The sequence below is a fragment of the Trichechus manatus genome, unplaced genomic scaffold (assembly GCF_000243295.1).
Source record: "Trichechus manatus latirostris isolate Lorelei unplaced genomic scaffold, TriManLat1.0 scaffold00042, whole genome shotgun sequence".
Classification (NCBI taxonomy): Eukaryota; Metazoa; Chordata; class Mammalia; order Sirenia; family Trichechidae; genus Trichechus; species Trichechus manatus.
In genome coordinates this window covers 13,072,529-13,092,057 of record NW_004443978.1, presented here as the reverse complement: position 1 = coordinate 13,092,057, position 19,529 = coordinate 13,072,529, and the positions used below count along the sequence as shown (strand labels likewise).

Sequence of the window (19,529 nt, the reverse complement as noted above, 5' to 3'; positions counted from 1 at the left end):
GGAAGGAGTAGAGAAAAGTTGGAACAATAATGCAATCTACCACAGGGATGTATCCAGGCAAAGAGCCCAAGTTTCTCTGCATCTCCTTTGTGCCTGTACCAACCAACCCAAGCTCTGGAGTGGTTATCTATTTATTTTTTTAATAGTCAAATACCCTCAGCGGAAAATCTTTCATTAACAAGATGCAAAATGGACAGATTTCAATTTCCTCTCTTAATGAGCACTTAAATGTTCTAAACTCTACAGGGGAGGGGAGGGGGAGAAGCCAAGCATGTGGGGGAAAAAAAAACCCCACTACTAGATAATCAGCCTTGGAGTAATCAAGAGTTGGCTAAATTCTCTCCTGACCTTTGCTATATTTAGCTGGTGTCTTAAGAGAATGATTAAGCTGTTATGCCAACCAATTCCTGTATGCTTGCATTACTCCTTTTTTCTTTTTTTCCTCCGTTGATGGAGGAATGAAAGCACAAGTAGTGTTTTTGGAAACAGCAATTCTATACTGTACAAACTATATTTTTGTTCCTAGGAATCCTCAATACAGGAAATGTCTGTATTATAAAGAAAAATTCAATGTAGTTAACTCTTACAGCCTAGAAATTATTTAAATTTTCAGAACTTTCAGGTTGTGTTCATACATATCCAGTGCACTAATAAGCTAAATAAATAATTACACCAACCAGTCCAAAGAAGAGGTTTCTGCCTAAATTATCTGAATATTTCTCATAAAATAATTGATATAATTTTGATGATTTGAAAAATGTTATCTTCACCCTCCACTTTGGTTCAAACCTGCTCTCTGCCTCTCCATGCACGATTAAAATGTGGTTTCTGAAGATTTTGCTCTTTCAAACCAGGGATAAAGCTATGGTCATACATATCACATTTATTTTCCAATCACTGTTCTTAACAGGCCAAGAGAATGATTCAACAAAGAATGAAATAAAAATTGAGACAGAGGCCCAGACTTCATATATGGAAACAGAAGGTACTGAAACCAGAATATATTGTTATCAGAGAATGAGATGAAACGTTGAAACATGACTTCTACGTATACTTGTACTAAGAGTGTTGTGTGTGTGTGGTTTAGGCTATGATTATTGAAGAATGGCGATAGAGTCTGCTTTCTTCGCTCTTTCTAACTTGTAAAAGAGAAAGAGCTTTAATTTTCTATGTTGTCATCACTGTATTTTCTAAGTGATTTCAACTTACCTGAACACCCTTCTATCTCCTTCTATTTAGAGCTTTCATCAGTCCCAGAGGATGCCAGGATTGTTGAGCCACCAGAAGTGGTCCCAGTAACAGATGACCAAGATGAAAAAGGTAAGACTACTCTTAAATTAAAGCTTCAAGAATAAAGACTTTGTTTGGATTCCAGACTAAAATTCTACTACCAGCATTATCCTCATTCAGTCACAGTTTTATATGGAGAAAATGAAAATTTATTTAATCCTGAACCTATTTTTGAAAGTAGAATAAAATCTAGAAGTAGCAAGAGAAGTTACTTTTAGCGCTTTTTTTTTTCCCCTTCTGAATTGTATGAAGATGTTTTTATTATTCAGTTAGGTTCAGTTTAACTTCCAAAATTATGGTATTGAGAAAGCCTATGGAAGCTTTGGGGAAAAAATCATAGAAAATCTGAAATGGATTTGAAACAAATAGATTAACCTTTTTGTATTGATTTCATTCTGTCTTGCTTATATGGTTATTAATTCAAGAAGCAATTTGTGTAAAATATACATATTATATGAACTTCATAAATTGCAAATTTGTCCTCTAATATTGAGAAAACAATATTAAATACTGTTAAAAAAATAAGAGAGAATTATAATGATTTCTGAAGAGGTAGGAGGAATGAACATTTAGTAAATAATTTTAAAACAGCATTTAGGACAAGAAGTCAACATACTGGAGTAAAGATAGAAATCTTTTTTTAAGATCTTTTAAAAAAAACTATTATCAGAAAAAATGTAGTATTTATTGAAGAACTTGAAGAATTCAATTTCCAAATATAAAGCAATCTCTTAAAAGAAGCTCACGCGATAATTTACCTGTTACCCTATATCATAAGTCACGCTACTCTTACATAAAACCGTATTTGCAAAGCAATTGCAGAGTAATAGCTGGACAAGTCTTGCTTATAGAAGACAGGGATCAATATTGTTTCCAAATTAAAAGACAGACATGATCTCAGTTGTAAAATCAGGTCAATAGTAACTACAGCTTCCAAATTATGAACTCTTCTTAGTAGAAGCATTGGCAACGTTTCATTGCTAAACCATGGTAGCTATTTTGCTACTTCCTTTTTCCCCCACTGCATTTATAGCACAATATTCTTCCATAGCTATGCCTCTAATAACCTTTTTTCTGCTGGAAATCCTAGTTCAGACTCAACATCATGTTCCTAGCAAGTGGAATATTTGGAGTAGTTGTTGTCTGATGATGATAATAGAATTGATACATCTCTTACTTCAAATTCAGGTAGATGGTATTGATCCCTTCAATATACTTCAGATGTACGATGCCATGCTTGTTTGCTTAATTTACCTATGCCAGAAATTATTTACCTTGTGTATTACGCTTCAAGAAATGCAAATAGTAAGAGAACATCAAACTACTGTTTAACTTGGCCTATAAAGGGAAAGCTTGTGTTCAGCAAATAAATAAATGAATGAATGAATGAGTGTCGTGTTGCCCTTCTACCAATGGCTTCCCAGCATTTAACACCCCTCTAATTCTGAAGAGTTAAATATCCACTTTTTCCCTCTTCCTTGTAGGTATGCCAATTCTCTTGAACAAATGGTGAGATGTCAAATTTGCTACTTGCTTACAACAACTTTGAGGTTGAATTTCTCAGCCAAAATTTGACTTTTCACTGTAGGAGGGCAAATGCCTGTGGGCTTGAATTAACCATGTCTTCCCTTTCCTTCTTTAGCGTAGATACTTAACATGGTCATGACTTGAGTAGTTCAGGTTTTAAAATTTGAAATAGCTTTAAATGCTTCATTTTGATCATCTTATTCTTGGCTTCAAAGTAAGAGATAAAAGCTGTTCTCCTGTTACACATAAAAAAAGTAACCAAATGACAGGGAGGCAATGTAGATGAATAGTTACACTGGGTCTGTTATTAGGGCTGCCACCACCGACAAGCTGTGTGACACTAGGGAAGTCATTTAGTCTCCCAATGCCTGTTTCCTCGTCTGTAAAACAGTGATAACAATAGTACGTATCACAGAGTTGTGGTGAAAATTTAATGAATTAACACATGCAAAGCATTTACAACAACACACAGCAATACAATACAATAGAAAAGACTCGGTAAGTATTAAGTATCCTTATTTGATAATTTGATGACAAGGTCAAGAAGAGAATCTGCGTATGGAGTTTTCCAATTCCATTCACTGTCTTTCCTATTTTGAATCCATAACAACTTCCCCTATTCTATATCATTCTTCAAAAACAAATTTGTCCTGCACGTTTCATTCATGCATTGTCTCCTGCGGGCAGTTTTTATATGGCTCTAAACTCTGAACCGAGCCCTGGTGGCACAGTGGTTAGGAGCTTGGCTGCTAACCAAAAGGTCGGCAGTTGGCATCCACCAGCCGCTCTTTGGAAACCCTATACAGCTTTACTCTGTCCTATGTAGAGTCATTATGAGTTGGAATTGGCTTGACAGCAACAGGTTAGTTTTTTTTTTTTGTTTTAAACTCTTAACATTGCTGCAAATTTTATTTTATAAAGATAGGGCAATTAATGAAGAGTGGGTCGGAGGCTTTTCTCTCCGTTCACTTATTCCTTTCTCTTGGCCAAGATCTCAATCATCGGCTTGAGAAAAGCTGATTAAACCCGGGATTTCTATTTTTAAAAAATGTTGCTATTGAGCTATTGGTAAAACCACAGAAGAAAAGTGGTTAAATGCGTTGAAAGAAGGAGAATATTTTTTATAGCTTTTTTTTTTTTTTGAGTCATATATTTATTAAAGAGTCCTGTTTGAAAACATTTTGAGAATATAGCTTTGGGTTTTCCTGATATTTACAATGTTTCTCAATGGAAAGCTATACATGTATTAAAAATTACTCTTATCTATAAACAGAAACAAATGGTATTCTATTTGTAGAGATATTCTTTATAGCTTCAGAAATACTGGTTCTCTTTTTATCATAAGAATCTTTCTAAAGGGGAAGAAAATGTTTCCTTTTTTAAAAAAAATTCTAGACCAGGAAAAATGTTGTGTGGTTTTTTTTTTTGGGTAGCATTTTGTAAGATTAGAAAATGTAGATAATCTTCAGAACACATCCTTCATGGCTCCCAGGTGTATGGGCACAGGGTTGCAACATTAAGTTTTGAAGTTAGCTCTACCAAAATATGGATTTGAAATAAAGAAAAATATTCAGCAGAAGTTCATGCTGATAAAATTACACAACAGCACAATGGACATGTCCCTAGGAGATCTGAAACACAAAAATTTCAACAGGCATAAAGTGAGGTTTCACATATGGCAGCCTTTCTCAGATAGTCACATTGCCTCTTCCTAAATGAGTTCAGTTATATGCTTTCCCAGCAGGACCTGCAGCACATATGAAATCCAGTGAAATAACATCATTTAGCTTAATAACCAAACAGGAAAGACAATAATATAGGGGATCACCTCTAAATGAGACCTCATTTTTAGTATTTTATATAGAACCAGCATTAAGACATTTTTCTTAAGAATTTTGTTTCTACTTGAATTTAGAAATATTTGATATAAAATCTTAACTAAATCAACATCGTGTCATTATTATATTATTATATCACAAATTACTTTTCTTATTATGAATATATATTGGTGTTTTTTTCCAAGTGTTATGTAGAATGTGTACATTTGGTCCCAATTATTTTTCATCTATTAAATAATAAATATAGTGGGGCATAGATAGACAGACAGAGACATAGACAGATAGATAGATAGCTGCTATTGAGTCAGCTCTGACCCATGGCAACCTTCTGTACAACAGAACGAAATGTTACACTGTCCTACATCATGCTCACAATCACCAGCATGTGGAATCCATGGTTGCGGCTATAGTGCCAATCCATCTCACTGAGGATTCCCCTCACCCTCGCTGGCCCTCTACTTTACCAAACATGATGTCCTCCTCAGCAATTGATCCCTCCTGATGGCATGTCCAAAGCAAGCAAGTCGAACAATGTTTTGTCCTCAACCATAAGATTTTCATTAGCTAATTTTGAGAAGTAGATTGCCAGGCCTTTCTTTCTCGTCTGTCTTAGTCTAGAAGCTCTACTGACACCTGCCCACCATGGGTGACCCTGCTGATACTTGAAATACCAATGGCATAGCTTCCAGCATCATAGCAGCATGAAAGTCACCACAGTACAACAAACTGATAGACGGATAGTGGATAGCATGGCGTAGTCATCTTTTATTTATTTACCTAAGGTTGACAAAAATGTTGGTGGAGACATAAGCTGTATTATGATCTGTGGTTTTCTAGGAAAAAGACAGACATAGACATGGATGCAAGCAGAGAGGAAGTGCCAGCCAGCAGCAGTATGAACGGTCATGTCCTGAGGCTCATGTTTTGTCCTCTGATGAGCACAACCATGTGGCATAGTGTACAGAGAGTACAGGAGCCTTGTTCTGACTCCTGGCAATTCTCTAACTTCTGTGAATCCCAGTTTCTGGGGTAGTAAAATAAGGGTGTGAACTCAATAATGCATTATGAGGCTCTCCAATGTTATTAATTTGCTCAGAAGCCAATGCTGAAGAATCATATTCTTGATGAAACCAGGGGTGATGATGTGGGGGTCAGTGGGCATCAATACACTGTGAATGTCAAAATCTTCGGGTTATTTATTGATTTTTATTTATTATCTTTTATTGATAAAAATGCAGAAGTGTCCTAGACCATAAAAGAGATCAGTCAAATTAACAATGTTTTGCATTAGGATTTAACCAATAATTGGACAGAGTGTTTCAATGAGAAGAATAAATGACTTTTAGCTCAGATTAGGTTTACATGTAAAATCTGCTCAGAACTTGGCTGGATTTTTATCACTGTCTTTCATAGTCCACATGGGAAACATCCTTTCTTACAACTCCTCTGGCCATTGTTTTGTCTTCAGTGAGTACATAGTCAGTGATCTCCTTGATTTCTCTTCTGCTCCTACCAATCAAGTTCATTAGGGATTTATTTTGTTTACACAGCACCACTGGACAACCCTTGGTGTTTTTCATTATTGGTGGGATTCTCACCTCGCTGTCAGAGCCCTTTCCTCTCTACTTGAAAAGCAAAACCTGCATCAGCAATGCAGCATCACATAGAACCCCAACATCCAGCCTTTCACACTCCAGCCTGCTTTTAATAGGACAACCTTAAACTCAGATACTGGTGGGAGAACCTGCTTGGAAAGACACAAAACTTCAACAGCCGTTTAAATAAAAGGTGTTTGTTTTATTAATAACCATCATGTCACATATATTAGATGAAATATTTACTGCATTTGGGTTTAACTTAACCACTTGATCTGACTCATCAGATGGAGGAAGTTCCAGACCCTCCTGATTGTGTGAAAGGTTTATCCATTCTGATCTGGAGTTCAATTTTAAGTGTTACTTTTTTTTCTGCTTCAGAAAGAAACTCTATCTTTTCATTACTCTTTATACATCAGGTGCCCTCATTTCAGCCTCTGTATGTAAAGAGCAGGTGGTATAAGAAGTACTTTGAATGTTAATTATTTTTTTCATTTATTTCACGGTGAGGATTTACCTTTCAACGTGTTTTTATAATCAAGATGGAAACAATTAGGGAGATTGCTGCTTGAATGTTTCACCACATTTATTTTATGACATCTGGGATGATTAAAAAAGAAGGAAAAGGGAAGTGAGCATTTTAACAATAGCAAGGGGTTTGGGTTGATTGTATGCGATTGCTTCATTTCATTGTGATTCTTGAAAGGAAATGTTGTCGGGATGAATGAGTCAAGTTTCTAAGCAATAAATACCATCCCTTTTTAGAGCTTACATTTGTTGACACAGAAGCATGTCTGTTCATTTTTCAGAGATCTTGTCATATTTTATTAGCCTTGGTTTTTAATTGAAACTAATAAAAATGACTGTAGAGAACAGGAATGAAAGTGGAAAAAACATAATATTTCTTCTTAAAGACATATTTATTTCAAAGGAGGTTGTTTCTTTTCCATTGATCATATTTAGTTTATTCCTCAAATACTACACATAATTTAGTTCACCTGTCCTTCATGTTTCATATACTTACAATCATAGTCCATAAAATAACAACCTTCAGGATTAAGAGATACATAGTTCATAATATTTTAATGTATAATTTCAATATAAACCAAAAAAAAACAAACCCACTTCCATTGAGTCAATTCTGATTCATAGCGACCCCATAGGGTTTCCAAGGCTGTAATCTTCATGGAAGCAGACTGCCACATCTTTCTCCCTCGGAGCCACTAGACTGGTGGTTTCAAATTGCTAACCTTTTGGTTAGCATTTGATTGCTTTAACCACTGGACCACCAGGGCTCACAATTTCAATATAAAGCAGCACTTTTTGAAATTAATATTGTGAATATTTTACCATGTGTTGCATTACTCTTGTTTTGCCCACTAACAAAATATTATAGGAAATCTTATGTAATCAGAAAATAAAATTTAGTAAAATACATACACATACACACATATATATCATACTTCCAAACTCTCACCTCTTAAAGTAGAGATAATGAAAAGGTAGAACTTAAAGTTATCTCTGATAGCACAGGAAGATATCCAGAAAGTATCTTACTGTTTATCACCAATGGTAAGGAATAAAAATCTCAGGCCAGTCACCAAATAAAATGTGGGGTTAAAGGGAACATTAATGGTCTTATTGTATTCTACTTACCTAAAATAGAATAATGATCTCCCAAAGATGTCCATGTCCTATTCTCTGGAACCTAGGAATATGTTCCATTATATGGCAAAAACAATTTTGCAGATATGATCAAGTTAAGGATATGAGATAGAAAAACTTATCCTGGATTATCCAGGTAGGCCCAATGTTATCACAAGGGTCCTTATAAGGAGAAGAGGAAATCAGGAGAGTCAGACACAGGGCTGAAGCAGCTGAAGCAGAAGAGAGATTTGAAGATGCTGTGCTGCTGGCTTTAAAGATGGAGGGAGAGGGCTATGAGCCAAGGTATGTAGGCAACCTCTAAAAGCCAGAAAAGGCAAGAAAATGGATTCTCCCCCGGAGCCTCCATAAGGAACACAGCTCTGCCCACACTGTGATTTTAGCTCCATAAAATGTATTTTGGACTTCTGTCTTCAGACTGCAAGATGGTAAGTTTGTGTTTTGTTAAGCCATTAAGTCTATGGTAATTTGTTACAGCAATAGGAAATGAATACGGTTTCTCCTATACCATGTTGGAAAATCCAAAGAAAGGGGATGCTCTGATATCTCTCTGTGTTCTAGTTGGGGATTACCATAAAGTTATCACCCTTCTATGATCTATGCCAAATTAGGCAGCATTTTTATTATCATGATCCATCCCTTTTTAAGACAGTCTCACAACTGGAATTTAATTCAAGTGAATCTAATTACTGTGGCCACAGTAAATGCATCTCTAGAAGATGAGAAGAAAAGAGGAATTAAATTCATTATGGAAATGAAGGAAGGGGGAGGGAAGGAGAAATGAGGAAATGAAAGAGATACGAAAAGGGAGGAAGAGAAGGATGAAGGAAAACAGTTTCTATTTTTTAGTCTAGGAATAATAATAATTAAAATAAATATCCAACCAACACTTCTAGGTAGTGGAGAAGCTATAAATTCATCTCCAACAAGTTAACCAGTTTGCTCTCCCTGTCTGTGCAATGCCACAAAATGGGAGGAGGGAACTTCTTGAGCTCATTTTTCTCTGTTTTCTTACATTTTAAAGCCAAACTGGTCACAAGCAGGGTTGGTATATTTTTCTAGCACAGTGGCTGTCAGACTTAGGTGTGCATATGAATTAAAGTGTTTGTTAAAACACAGATTCCTGGGCACCACGCCCAGAAATTCTGATGCATTAGGGCTTGATGGGGCCTGGGACTCTGCATTTTTAGCAAGCTCCCAAGTAATGGTGTTGGTGATGCTGCTGCTCTGTGGAGCACATTTTGATAGCACCACTGCACTTGTATTCTGCATACAAATTTAGGACATTCCCCTGGAAAGTCCCTCAGGACTTTTCTTCTGACTTATTTTCTGGGGGGCAAAGTGTTTGAACAAAGATGAGATAGATACGTATAGAGCAAACCCTTCCTAAGTCATTTTAGTGAACTTTTAACAGTGATCAGACCAAAAAATAATAATAATAATTCAGCATTACTATGTAGAGTATGGGCTTGAGGCTGGATCACAAACCAAAAATAAAATACAAAGACCATTGCTACCCTCAAGGAGAAGCCAAGCATCTAGCGGTAACAGATTCGTTTAAATGATGGTTTTCAAGATGCGGCCCTTGGACCAGCAGCAGGAGCATCATCCGGGAACTTGCTAGAAATGCACATTTCTGAGCTCCACCTCAAGTAGATTCCTTATACATCAGCCCTTTGCATCCGCGGGTCCCGCATCCACGGAGGCAACCAACCGCGGATCCAAAAATATAAGTAGTTCCCCCTTACCTGGGGTTTTGCTTTCCCGGGTTTCAGTTACCCACTGTCAACAGCGTCTCGGCCTTGGCTGAAGCCCTTGACTCCACCGCCCTCCTGTGCGCACCTATTGGGAAGCAGCATGCCAGGATCCGGCTCCCCACAGTCCTCAGACCTTCACCTCCTAGTCTTTTTTTTTTTTCCTGGGGCGCATCGTTTAGGCCCCTTTCAGCCGGCGGGAGGGAGCGGGCTGCCGAGGACTGGCTGGATTCTTGGCCTAAGCCATTTTATGTAAGGGACTTGAGCAGATTTTGGTGTCCGCGGGGGTCCTGGAACCAGTCTCCCAAGGATACCGAGGGAAGACTGTACTAGAATTGTAGTTTCGTTTCTCAATTAGGCTATTAAGACTTGATTAAATCTTGAACCACGTGTATATGTGTGTGCATGCATTTCTTCTTGTGTGACAGTTAGGATTGGACATCCACATATCCTAGAGACAAGACAGTAGAAAGTGAAAGAAGCAGAGTTTAGAGGCTCATGGTCTAGGAAAGAGGGCGCTCTTGACTCCATGCCGCCTTGTACTGTTTGGTCTCCAGTAACACCAGTGGAGCTGGTGCAATAGAAAGTGAGGAGCAGAAGTTCTGAGACCTGCGTGTGGGTCACAAGCACTTGGAAGCTTTGTGAAAGCTTGAATTGCTGGGCCCTTCCCTTGAGGCTCTGACTGAGTAGGTCTGGGGGCTAAGTATCCAGTGGGCAGGACAGCAGCAAGAGTTTGCATTTCTAATAGGTTCCCAGGTGATGCTGATGTTGCTGGTCCAGGGTCCGCACTTTGAAAACACTGGGAAATCAAAGAAACGCTCTTATTATGCAAACCAGCTGACTCATACTGGTCACTGTGGTAGAAGTTCTTTGAGCAGCTCTGTGGACTCCCAGACCTTCAGCTGGGACACTGAGCATTAGGGTAGCTGTCTTAAGAATGGTGACCTCTTCCTGACTACCCTACAGCATGTCTGGGATCAGCCTATAAGCCTCTCTTCCTCCCACTTGCCCTCCTCGTGGCCCTTCCCACAGTGCAGCAGGTCTGTGAAGGCAAAGTGAAGAAGGGAACACAGAGCCTGCTGGCCTAGGTAGGGGTGGTGCAAAAGACCTAAGGACTCTTTGTTTATTGGAAAGCAAGCTTCAGGGAACTCCAAGAGCGTACTCTCGTTCGTGTTCATTACTGAGATTATCATTCCTTCCCACTTTTTTTTTTACCAGGACGTAATAACAAAAACATTTTCCCCATCATTTTAGTACTTTGACTCATCCTCAGACACAGAAACAAGCAGAGTAATATGAAAATATATGGCATTGCTTCTGCAAAGATTGGGAAAAAAGACAGAAAACAGAGTTCTGGGTATAGCTTCTGCTCAACTTGCAGGAGTTACCTTTCTCAAAGTAAAAACAAATTGTACTTAGCAGTCCCTTATCTGATTTAAGTCAGTTTGTCTTCCAAACCCTAACGTTTTCTCAACTGAATTTGAGGGGATTAGTTATTTTAAAAAAGAAAAGGAAAAGCTGAACAGGGCCTTTAGAGCAACGCACATAAGCTGTTTGCCGTATTGAATCAACACCTGGGGCATTGATTTGAAAGCTAAACACAGGCTGTTCACCTGGATTGCCAAGTATAACAGAAGCAACTGTCTGGCTGATGGCATCAGAGAGAATGGTTTCGCCAGGACTCCATCTGCAACCGTCTTTGAGAACAACAGATAAGCTGAAAAAAGTGTAGAGGTTGTTCCAAAACCGAATTCCGATTTAGGAGCATTGCTTTCTATTGTTTCCATAGACTACCTGTGAATTTTAATTAAGGATGCTTTTCTAAGCCAAGCTGACCTAATTCCCACCTTTTCTCCCTCAAAATGTGCCCCTCTTGGCGTCAATCTTTGGCTTTGCTTATTCACTAAGTACTGTTGCTGTTGCTTAGCTCTCTGGCTTGTTTGGCCTGCCTTTCCCAACTTTCCAAGCACTAGTGGTCTCATTGACCTGGTAATTAAAGAAATCTTGTACCTTCCACTCTGGCTAGCTACCCTCTTTGTTCTCTCTTTTTATTCTTTTAGTAACACCACCAACAGATGGCTGGAGATTTTTTACCCTTTCCAAAGCTTGTGTTTTTCCCATCTCATCACACATATCTCAGCGAAGCATAATTAGCTTAAGGCTTTTGAGCCCTTGTAGGAGATTAGTTAAAGACCCAAGCAATTTCAATAAACAGCTTGAAAAGCGAATCCTGGAAGGCTATGCAGAACCACAGGAGAGCCACTATTATTTAGAAGCAAAGACCTCTCTCCTCCTCCCCAGTCCTCCTTCTTTTGGCATTTTACATTCTCAGAATATGCATGAGGCCTCCAGGGCTGGAAGACTGTATTTGGACCATTATTGGGTAGGTGGGATATTTAAGCTCTCACTCTTAAGGGAGGTCAGTGTTTGGTTCCTTTTAATTGATTTCCATCAAGGGGCTCTTTTCAGGTAGCCTTGAGTTACCCCAAAGTGGCAAACAGTTTGTTTGCTAAATCTCTTAGCCTTTCCATTCAATTTTTTATCCTTTCATTGTTGGAAACTAGCTGGTAAGGTTTCTTTGTGGCTCAGAAGAGTTGATGCGAAGGCTAAATTAATTAACTGGAATGCAGATCTGCTCTGTGCTTTTTGATGGTGACTGGTGACCCCCTTCATTTCTGAATAGGCACATGTATTGCAGCAGTTGATCCCACAGCCCAAGTCTTATTTTTCTCCATACTGGGGCGAAAGCAAGTTTTTGAAACCAAATTAAACTCTATTTTAATTGAAATGGAGTATGTGAATTGTAAGTATGTGAATCACTGATTTAGTGGGACGTTAAGCTAGAGACACGGGCTCAGCATGGAATTGTGCAGTGTGTACTTTCCCCATGCACTCAGTGGGAGGCTCCCCGGCTCAGGTGTTGGGTCTTAGGATAATTAAGTGCTTTCTCTTAGAGTCTAGTTTCTTAATACCAAGATTTGGGTAAAGGGGAGTTAGTCTTTGTAAATCCATTGCCATCTTTTTCAGATAAAATAAAACAATGCCAACATTTGATTAGAATTACTTTTTTATCTCAAGTGAACTAATAGATTTATCTTTGAATAGTGATTCATAGACATGGAGATGTGCCTATAATAAAGATTATATATTACACATATATATGTGTGTGTATGAATATGTATATATGTGTATGTATGTGTGTATACATATATACATACATATCTATGTTTACACATACATATATACACACATATATATGTATACACATACACACACACACAAATGCATGCATGCACCTTTAGAGGGCATTACAATCACTATTTAGGGAAAAATTCATTTTAAAACATGGGAAGTGTGTTCTAAGCAGGGTTATGCTATGGATTAGGCAGTAGGCTTGCAAAGCAGACACCAAACATTTATGAATTAATTTATTGCTATCTACAAAATATGACATAATGTTTGAAGTACAAAGTAGTTTACCAAAAGGTATAAGCAGGGAGAAAATTTTCTGTAGGTAGGACAAATGAGAACTTGATCGTTTATAGCTGCTTTTCGTGTTAATTTTACATAGAAGAATGCTTAGTTATAGTAAGAGTGCATTGTTATTGCTTTGAATGCAGTAGTCCCAAAGAAACTAGACTATTCTAGCTGGAGGAACAGTTTTGAATCACAGAACTGAGTTGTACTGGTGCAGAATGTATCTCTATCCATGAGTAAAGATGAAGAGAGAAGGAAAAGAAATGCCGGCGAGAACTTTACTTTATAACAAGACACTGTAAGTTACAAGGACCATTAGCAAACCTGATCCGGCAGACTTCAGAAAATTCACAGAAATTATCTTCTACAGAGTTCCTTATACAATAGTTTCTCCACTAGCCAGAGTGCTATGGGCAAAATAACTTTGGTTCATTTCATTCTCCAAATAACTGATGATTAATCAGAAAACATTTGGTGCCAGTTATCGCTACAGTAGGCCCTCCATATCCACAGGTTCTGAATCTGAGGATTCAACCAACCACAGATTGAAAATATCTGGAAAAAAAAAAATTCTAAAAAGCACAACTTGAATTTCCCACGCGCCGAGATCTACGCTGAATCCACACAAATGAGGTGATGTGTAGACATACCCTCCTGTAGCTCCCCACCATTTCACAGGGCCTCAGTCTCTCTCCAGCACTCTGCCTCGGGTCTCATCATTATTCCCTAAACAATACAGTACTGTGTAACAACTGTTTACATATCATTTACATTGTATTAGGTATTATAAGTAATCTAGAGATGATTTAAAGAACATGGGAGGATTGCGGTAGGTTATATGCAAACACTATGCCATTTTACAGAAGAGATTTGAGCATCTGTGGATTTCGGTATGGGGGAGGAGGTGTGTCCTGGAATCAATCCCCCGAAGATACCCAGGGATGACTATACTTGAAAATTTTCCAAAATGATGGTATCAACTTTCCCACATGGAAGTCTAGGCTCCATTTTAAAGTTCCAGGAATTAGGGTGTGAGAGTTAATGTACTTGGCCAAAGTCATACATCTACTTGGAAGAGCCTGAACCTGACATTTGTCACCTTGTGGCCCAGCACTCTTTCCACCATGTCCCCTTTCCCCTGCAAACTGCACAGAGGGGCAGTTATTGACAGAGTACAACACACAAGGGGGAATGCCCACCATTTTAATTTGTTCCCTTTTGAAATGGTAAAATCTCCCAACGGTAAAATCCTGGAGTCGGAAGTGATCCTGGAGGTCACCTAGGTTAGCCTCCTACCCTGATGCACAAAGGCCCACAATTTCCTGCCCAGCTGCTGCCATGGCCTCTGCCCAGAGAGGTGTGTGATGGGGAGCTCACAGCCTTCCACGGCAGTTATTCCCTCCTCAGATGATTCTGAGGGCTCAAGAATAATTCCTGATAATTAACTGAGCTTGACTTTCCTGCAGTTTCCACTTACCATATTTTTACACAAATAACACCCACCTTCTACGTTTGTCTGCCAACTGCACCCTCCCACCCCCAATTTTCTGTTTTCACATGTTTCACATGTAAAAATACAGTGTTCATCCAAGTTTTGCACTGAGAGGGAACTGAAATCAACGTGGCCCAGGTGGCAAGAGTCCCTTGAGTATTTGGAGGCAGTTTTCATAGCCACCTCCTGAGACCTCTTCTTGTTAGTCATTTAATTTATCCCTCAGTTACTCCAAACACCCCTTGTGTTACATGGTCTTCAAACCCTTCGCCATCTTGGCTGCATACCTCTAAGCAGGCTAGATTTCCAACTTCTCTCTTAAAACATGGATGTAGAGTTGTACACAACGATCCTGACCTTCACTTATCGATTCAAAGGCTACAGCTGTATTTTTAAAAGATATTGCTTCCATCCCTGGCAACTCTGCATATGAACTTCTCCCCAGGTGAGGTGAGGAAGTACCACAGCAGCAAAAGCAGGAGCCAGCCTAGGCTCTGAAGCCAGATTATCTGGGTTTGCAAGCAGACACCTCTCCAACAAGTCACATGACCTAGAACAAGTTGTTTAACTTTAACTCTGTTTCCTCGTCTGTAAATGAGGATAATAATAACACCTACCTCAGAGGGTTATTTATGAGGATTGCATAATTTGACATGTGTAAATTGCTAAGAATAATGCCCGGCACACAGTAAACTCTCAGTAAATATTAATTATTATTGTTATCATTGTTCTGAGCAGAAGCCCATACTCCAAACCAAGGGAAAACCTCACAGTTTTGTGATGAACAGTGAGAAACCTAACAATGATGGGCACACTAGACCAATGCAAACTTCCTCCAAATATTTCTCTCTGCCGTATAATTACTTGGCTAATATGCTCCCTCAGCCACTACAAGTACAATGCAGGACCACGAGGGTACTTCCAATCCCCAAACGTGCCCAAACTAGAGGTCCGGTGGTTTTTCTTTAACTGCCAACTTCTTTGATATTAAGAGACCTCATTAAAGGGACATAGCCCATCAAGAAAACAGCCTGCAACCCTTGGCTTCTGGCAGATGTGTGGTATCAGGAGAGTGCACCTGTCACAGCTGGTTCTGTCTCCATACAGAAATTACAGGGTCGTGCAAACATCTCCAAAACCTTGCAAAAACGAGCCTGCAAACTTAGGGAATAAAACATTAATGAGGGTTGATCTATGTGTCCCCTCTGACTTTATTCATACTTAGGCACCAATAGTAAGTGCTGCAGCATATATAATATTACTGTGATAATCGAGGCTGACATTTGCATAGAAACCTGGCAAAATAGGACCCAGGAGTATGGAAACAGCTACTCCTAAGCTTGAAGGTTTTAGGATTTTTAGGATTTATCATTAATCCCCCTCCCCTTACTCATATACCATGTTTTGGGGTTTTATATTCACTAGAATGTCTTCCAATTGTTGCTACTGGTATCAAAGTATATTATGGAGCAGTAATTAGAAACAACATCTCTACCTTTCATGCTATAAAGAAACTTAACATTTCCAAAGAAGCTACATTCTAAGAGAGAAGCACTGGAATGAGGACAAACAGAAACTTGGAATTCTGGCAAATCAGTAACTGGAAGGAATTGATAAGAGAGGGAGTGGTAACTCTTTATAAACCTTCTAGGCCATAAACCTTCTAGGCCATTCCCGATGGGTTCAATCTTACCATTCATTTGCATAATGGCAGAAATCCAATTTTTCTTTCTACTGTAATTGATTTTAAATGCCAGGGTTGAGGGTCTTGCTTCATGTAAGCTTCATTATCATTGAAGTCTTAATAATTACTAAGAATATTAATAACTATGAAAATCACACCTTAGGAAAAGACAAGAGAGAGAGAACCAGTCAAGCTTGTGGTGTAAGTCCCTGTACATTTGAGTCACCCAGACAGCTCCACACAACACAGCTGCAGAGTTAACCTTCAAACACCCTTTTTCAGAGCTCCCAGAGGGCCAGCATCCTGTGATATTTTGTGTTTGGTTACAAAATCCCGTGTTCTCTCATCTCTTAGCTCAGCATACGCCAGTGATCACAGCCAAGAGACCAGGGGACAGAATATAAAAGAACGGTGCTTTGTCTTCTAACCATTTTATCTTATTTTCACTCTAGAATTTATAGTTTGTACTAGCCATGTTGTAACAATAAAGGCATTTCTAGAGAATGGGAAAAAATAGCACTCTGATGTCACAACTTGATTATATCAAACTGTTTTGGGCTTTATCTTCTTCAAAGTGTGTTCATATGTTCAGCTACTAGGGAGTTTTTTGTTTGTTTTAAATTTTATTTATTTTGTAGCTGTTGTTGAGAATATACACAGCAAAACATACATAAATTCAACAATTTCTACATGTACAATTCAGTGACATTGACTACATTCTTCGAGTTGTGCAACCATTCTCACCCTCCTTTTCTGAGTTCTTTCTTGTCCGTTAACATACACTCAAAACCCCTAAGGTTCCTATCTGATCTTTCAAGTTGCTGTTGTCAATTTGATTCCAGATAGGCAGATCTTAAAAAAGCATAATATTCAAGGCAGACTTTTTTTACTAGTTAAGCTAAACTATTGTTTGTTTTTAAGAAGACTTCAAGGGATATTTTTATTTAAGGGTTAAAGATTATCTCAAGGCAATAATTTCAGGGGCTCCTGCTGCCTTCATGGCTTCAGAAAATCTGGAGTCCACGGGAATTTTTAAATTCTGTTCTGCATTTCCCTCCCTTTTGATCAGGATTCTTCTGTAGAATCCTTGATCAAAATATTCAGTAATAGTAGCCAGGCACCATCCAGATCTTCTGGTCTCATGACGAAGGGGGAAGTTGTTCATGCAGGCAATTAGCCACACCTTCCATATCCTCGTATTCCTGACTCTCTTCCTCTTTTGTTCCATGTGAATAGAGACCAATTGTTGTGCCTTAGATGGCCACTTAGAACCTGTTAAGACTCCAGGCACTACACAAAGAACTAGGAGGTAGAACAGAAGCACCAAAGACATTATTAGACAAGTTAACTGGGATGTCCCATGAAATCATGACCCTAAACCTCAAAACGAAGGAACCAAATCCCATGAGGTGTTTGGTTATACATAAGCAGCCTCAGCAGTTACACTTTTTTTTTGTCATTGTTATAAATATACCCATCACACAACTTTTGCCAATTCAACTTTTTATGGGTCTATGACTTCTTAACAGCAATTGCAATAATTTGATATCGTATAGATAGATCTTAAAAGAGCCTAATGCTCAAGGCAGACATTGTTTACTAGTTAAGCTAAAGGATTGTTTGGTTTTAAGAAGATTTCAGGGAATATTTTTGGTTTAAGGTTTAAGGTTTAAAAATTACCTCAGGGCAATAGTTTTAGGAGTTCATTCAGCCTCCATTATTTCTATTCTTCTGAAGAATCCTTGATCAAAATGTTCAGTAACGATAGCCGGCACCATCCAGTTCTTCTGGTCTCATGGCAAAGGAGACAGATGTTCATGGAGGCAATAAGCTCAAACAGAGACTTGTATACCAAAGTTCATTGCAGCACTATTCATAATAGTCAAAAGGTGGAAACAACCTAAATGCTCATCAACAGATGAATGGATAAACAAAATATGGTACATATATGCAATAGAATACTACTCAGCCAGAAAGAGAAATAAAGTCTTGATACATGCTACAATATCGATGGAGCTTAAAGACATTATACTGAGTGGAATAAGTCAGTCACAAAAAGACAAATATTGTATAAGAGGTTTTTGAATGCCTTCTCTGGCAGTTCATCCCCATATCTATCTCTAAAGTGTGTTTTACCTAGGTTACCATCCTCAGGGTTTTATGAGCTCAGAGTGGGAGAACGCCTTTGGGAGATAGCACCTCCTCTATCCTTCATGGGAGGAGAACTGACTGGGAGCCCCTGGCAAACACTTTCGTCCAGTCGTAAATTGGGCCCTGTTATAGATTGAATTGTGTCATCTAAAAACGTGTGTTGACTTGACTAGGCCATGATTCCTAGTATTGTGTAGTTGTCCTCCATTTTGTGATCTGATGTAGTTTTCCTACGTGTTGTAAATCTTAACCTCTATGAAGTTAATAAGGCAGGATTAGAAGCAGTTAGTTATGTTAATGAGGCAGGACACAGTCTACAAGATTAGGTTGTATCTTGAGTCAATCTATTTTGAGATATAAAAGAGAGAAGTGAGCACAGAGGAGAGGGACCTCCTACCACCAAGAAAGAACAGCCAGGAACAGAGCACATCCTTTGGACCTAGGGCCCTGTGCTGACAAACTCCTAGACCCAGGGGAAGATTGATGACAAGAAGCTTCCCCCAAGGCCAACAGAGAAAGAGAAAGCCCTTCTCTGGAGCTGACACCCTGAATTCGTATTTCTAGCCTCCTAAACTATGAGAGAGTAAATTTCTATTTGTTAAAGCCATTCACTCGTGGTATTTTTGTTATAGCAGCACTAGATAACTATGACAGGCCCCAAAAGTCTAGATTCCTCATTATTTGGATTCTGGCAAATCAGGAACTGGAATAAAAGCAGCCCAATGAGGGAAAACAGGTTTGGGAACCCAGACCATATCCTCCAAACACATAATTACATATAATCTTATCAAAACTAAGATCTTTCCCCCTAAATGTCATTCTCTGTTTTCAAAGACCAGCCAATCCTTTTCAAATGGTGGAAATACATTTCAAACATTTGACAAGCCCACCTTCAAACTGCCTCCCTTTTGGTTAACTGCTGTAACTCTTAACCACTGCACCACCGCGGAGGCATAAGTGTATCAAAAATGAAATAATAACCTGAGAATGTGAAGAAAAGAGAGTATAAAGACTTTACGACCATATCATGACTAATATGTTTTGAATTTAATATAG

At 38.6% G+C, this 19,529-nt stretch overlaps 1 protein-coding gene across 1 annotated transcript in view; it reads left to right on the top strand.

Moving 5' to 3' along the window:
* MACROD2 (mono-ADP ribosylhydrolase 2) overlaps nucleotides 1–19,529 on the top strand; it is a 2,703,848-nt gene that overhangs the window by 2,601,247 nt on the left and 83,072 nt on the right. The window contains exons 14-15 of the mRNA XM_023731427.1: nucleotides 911–985; nucleotides 1,240–1,320. Coding sequence (XP_023587195.1) covers nucleotides 911–985; nucleotides 1,240–1,320 — 156 coding nt within the window. The remainder of the gene's footprint in view (nucleotides 1–910; nucleotides 986–1,239; nucleotides 1,321–19,529) is intronic.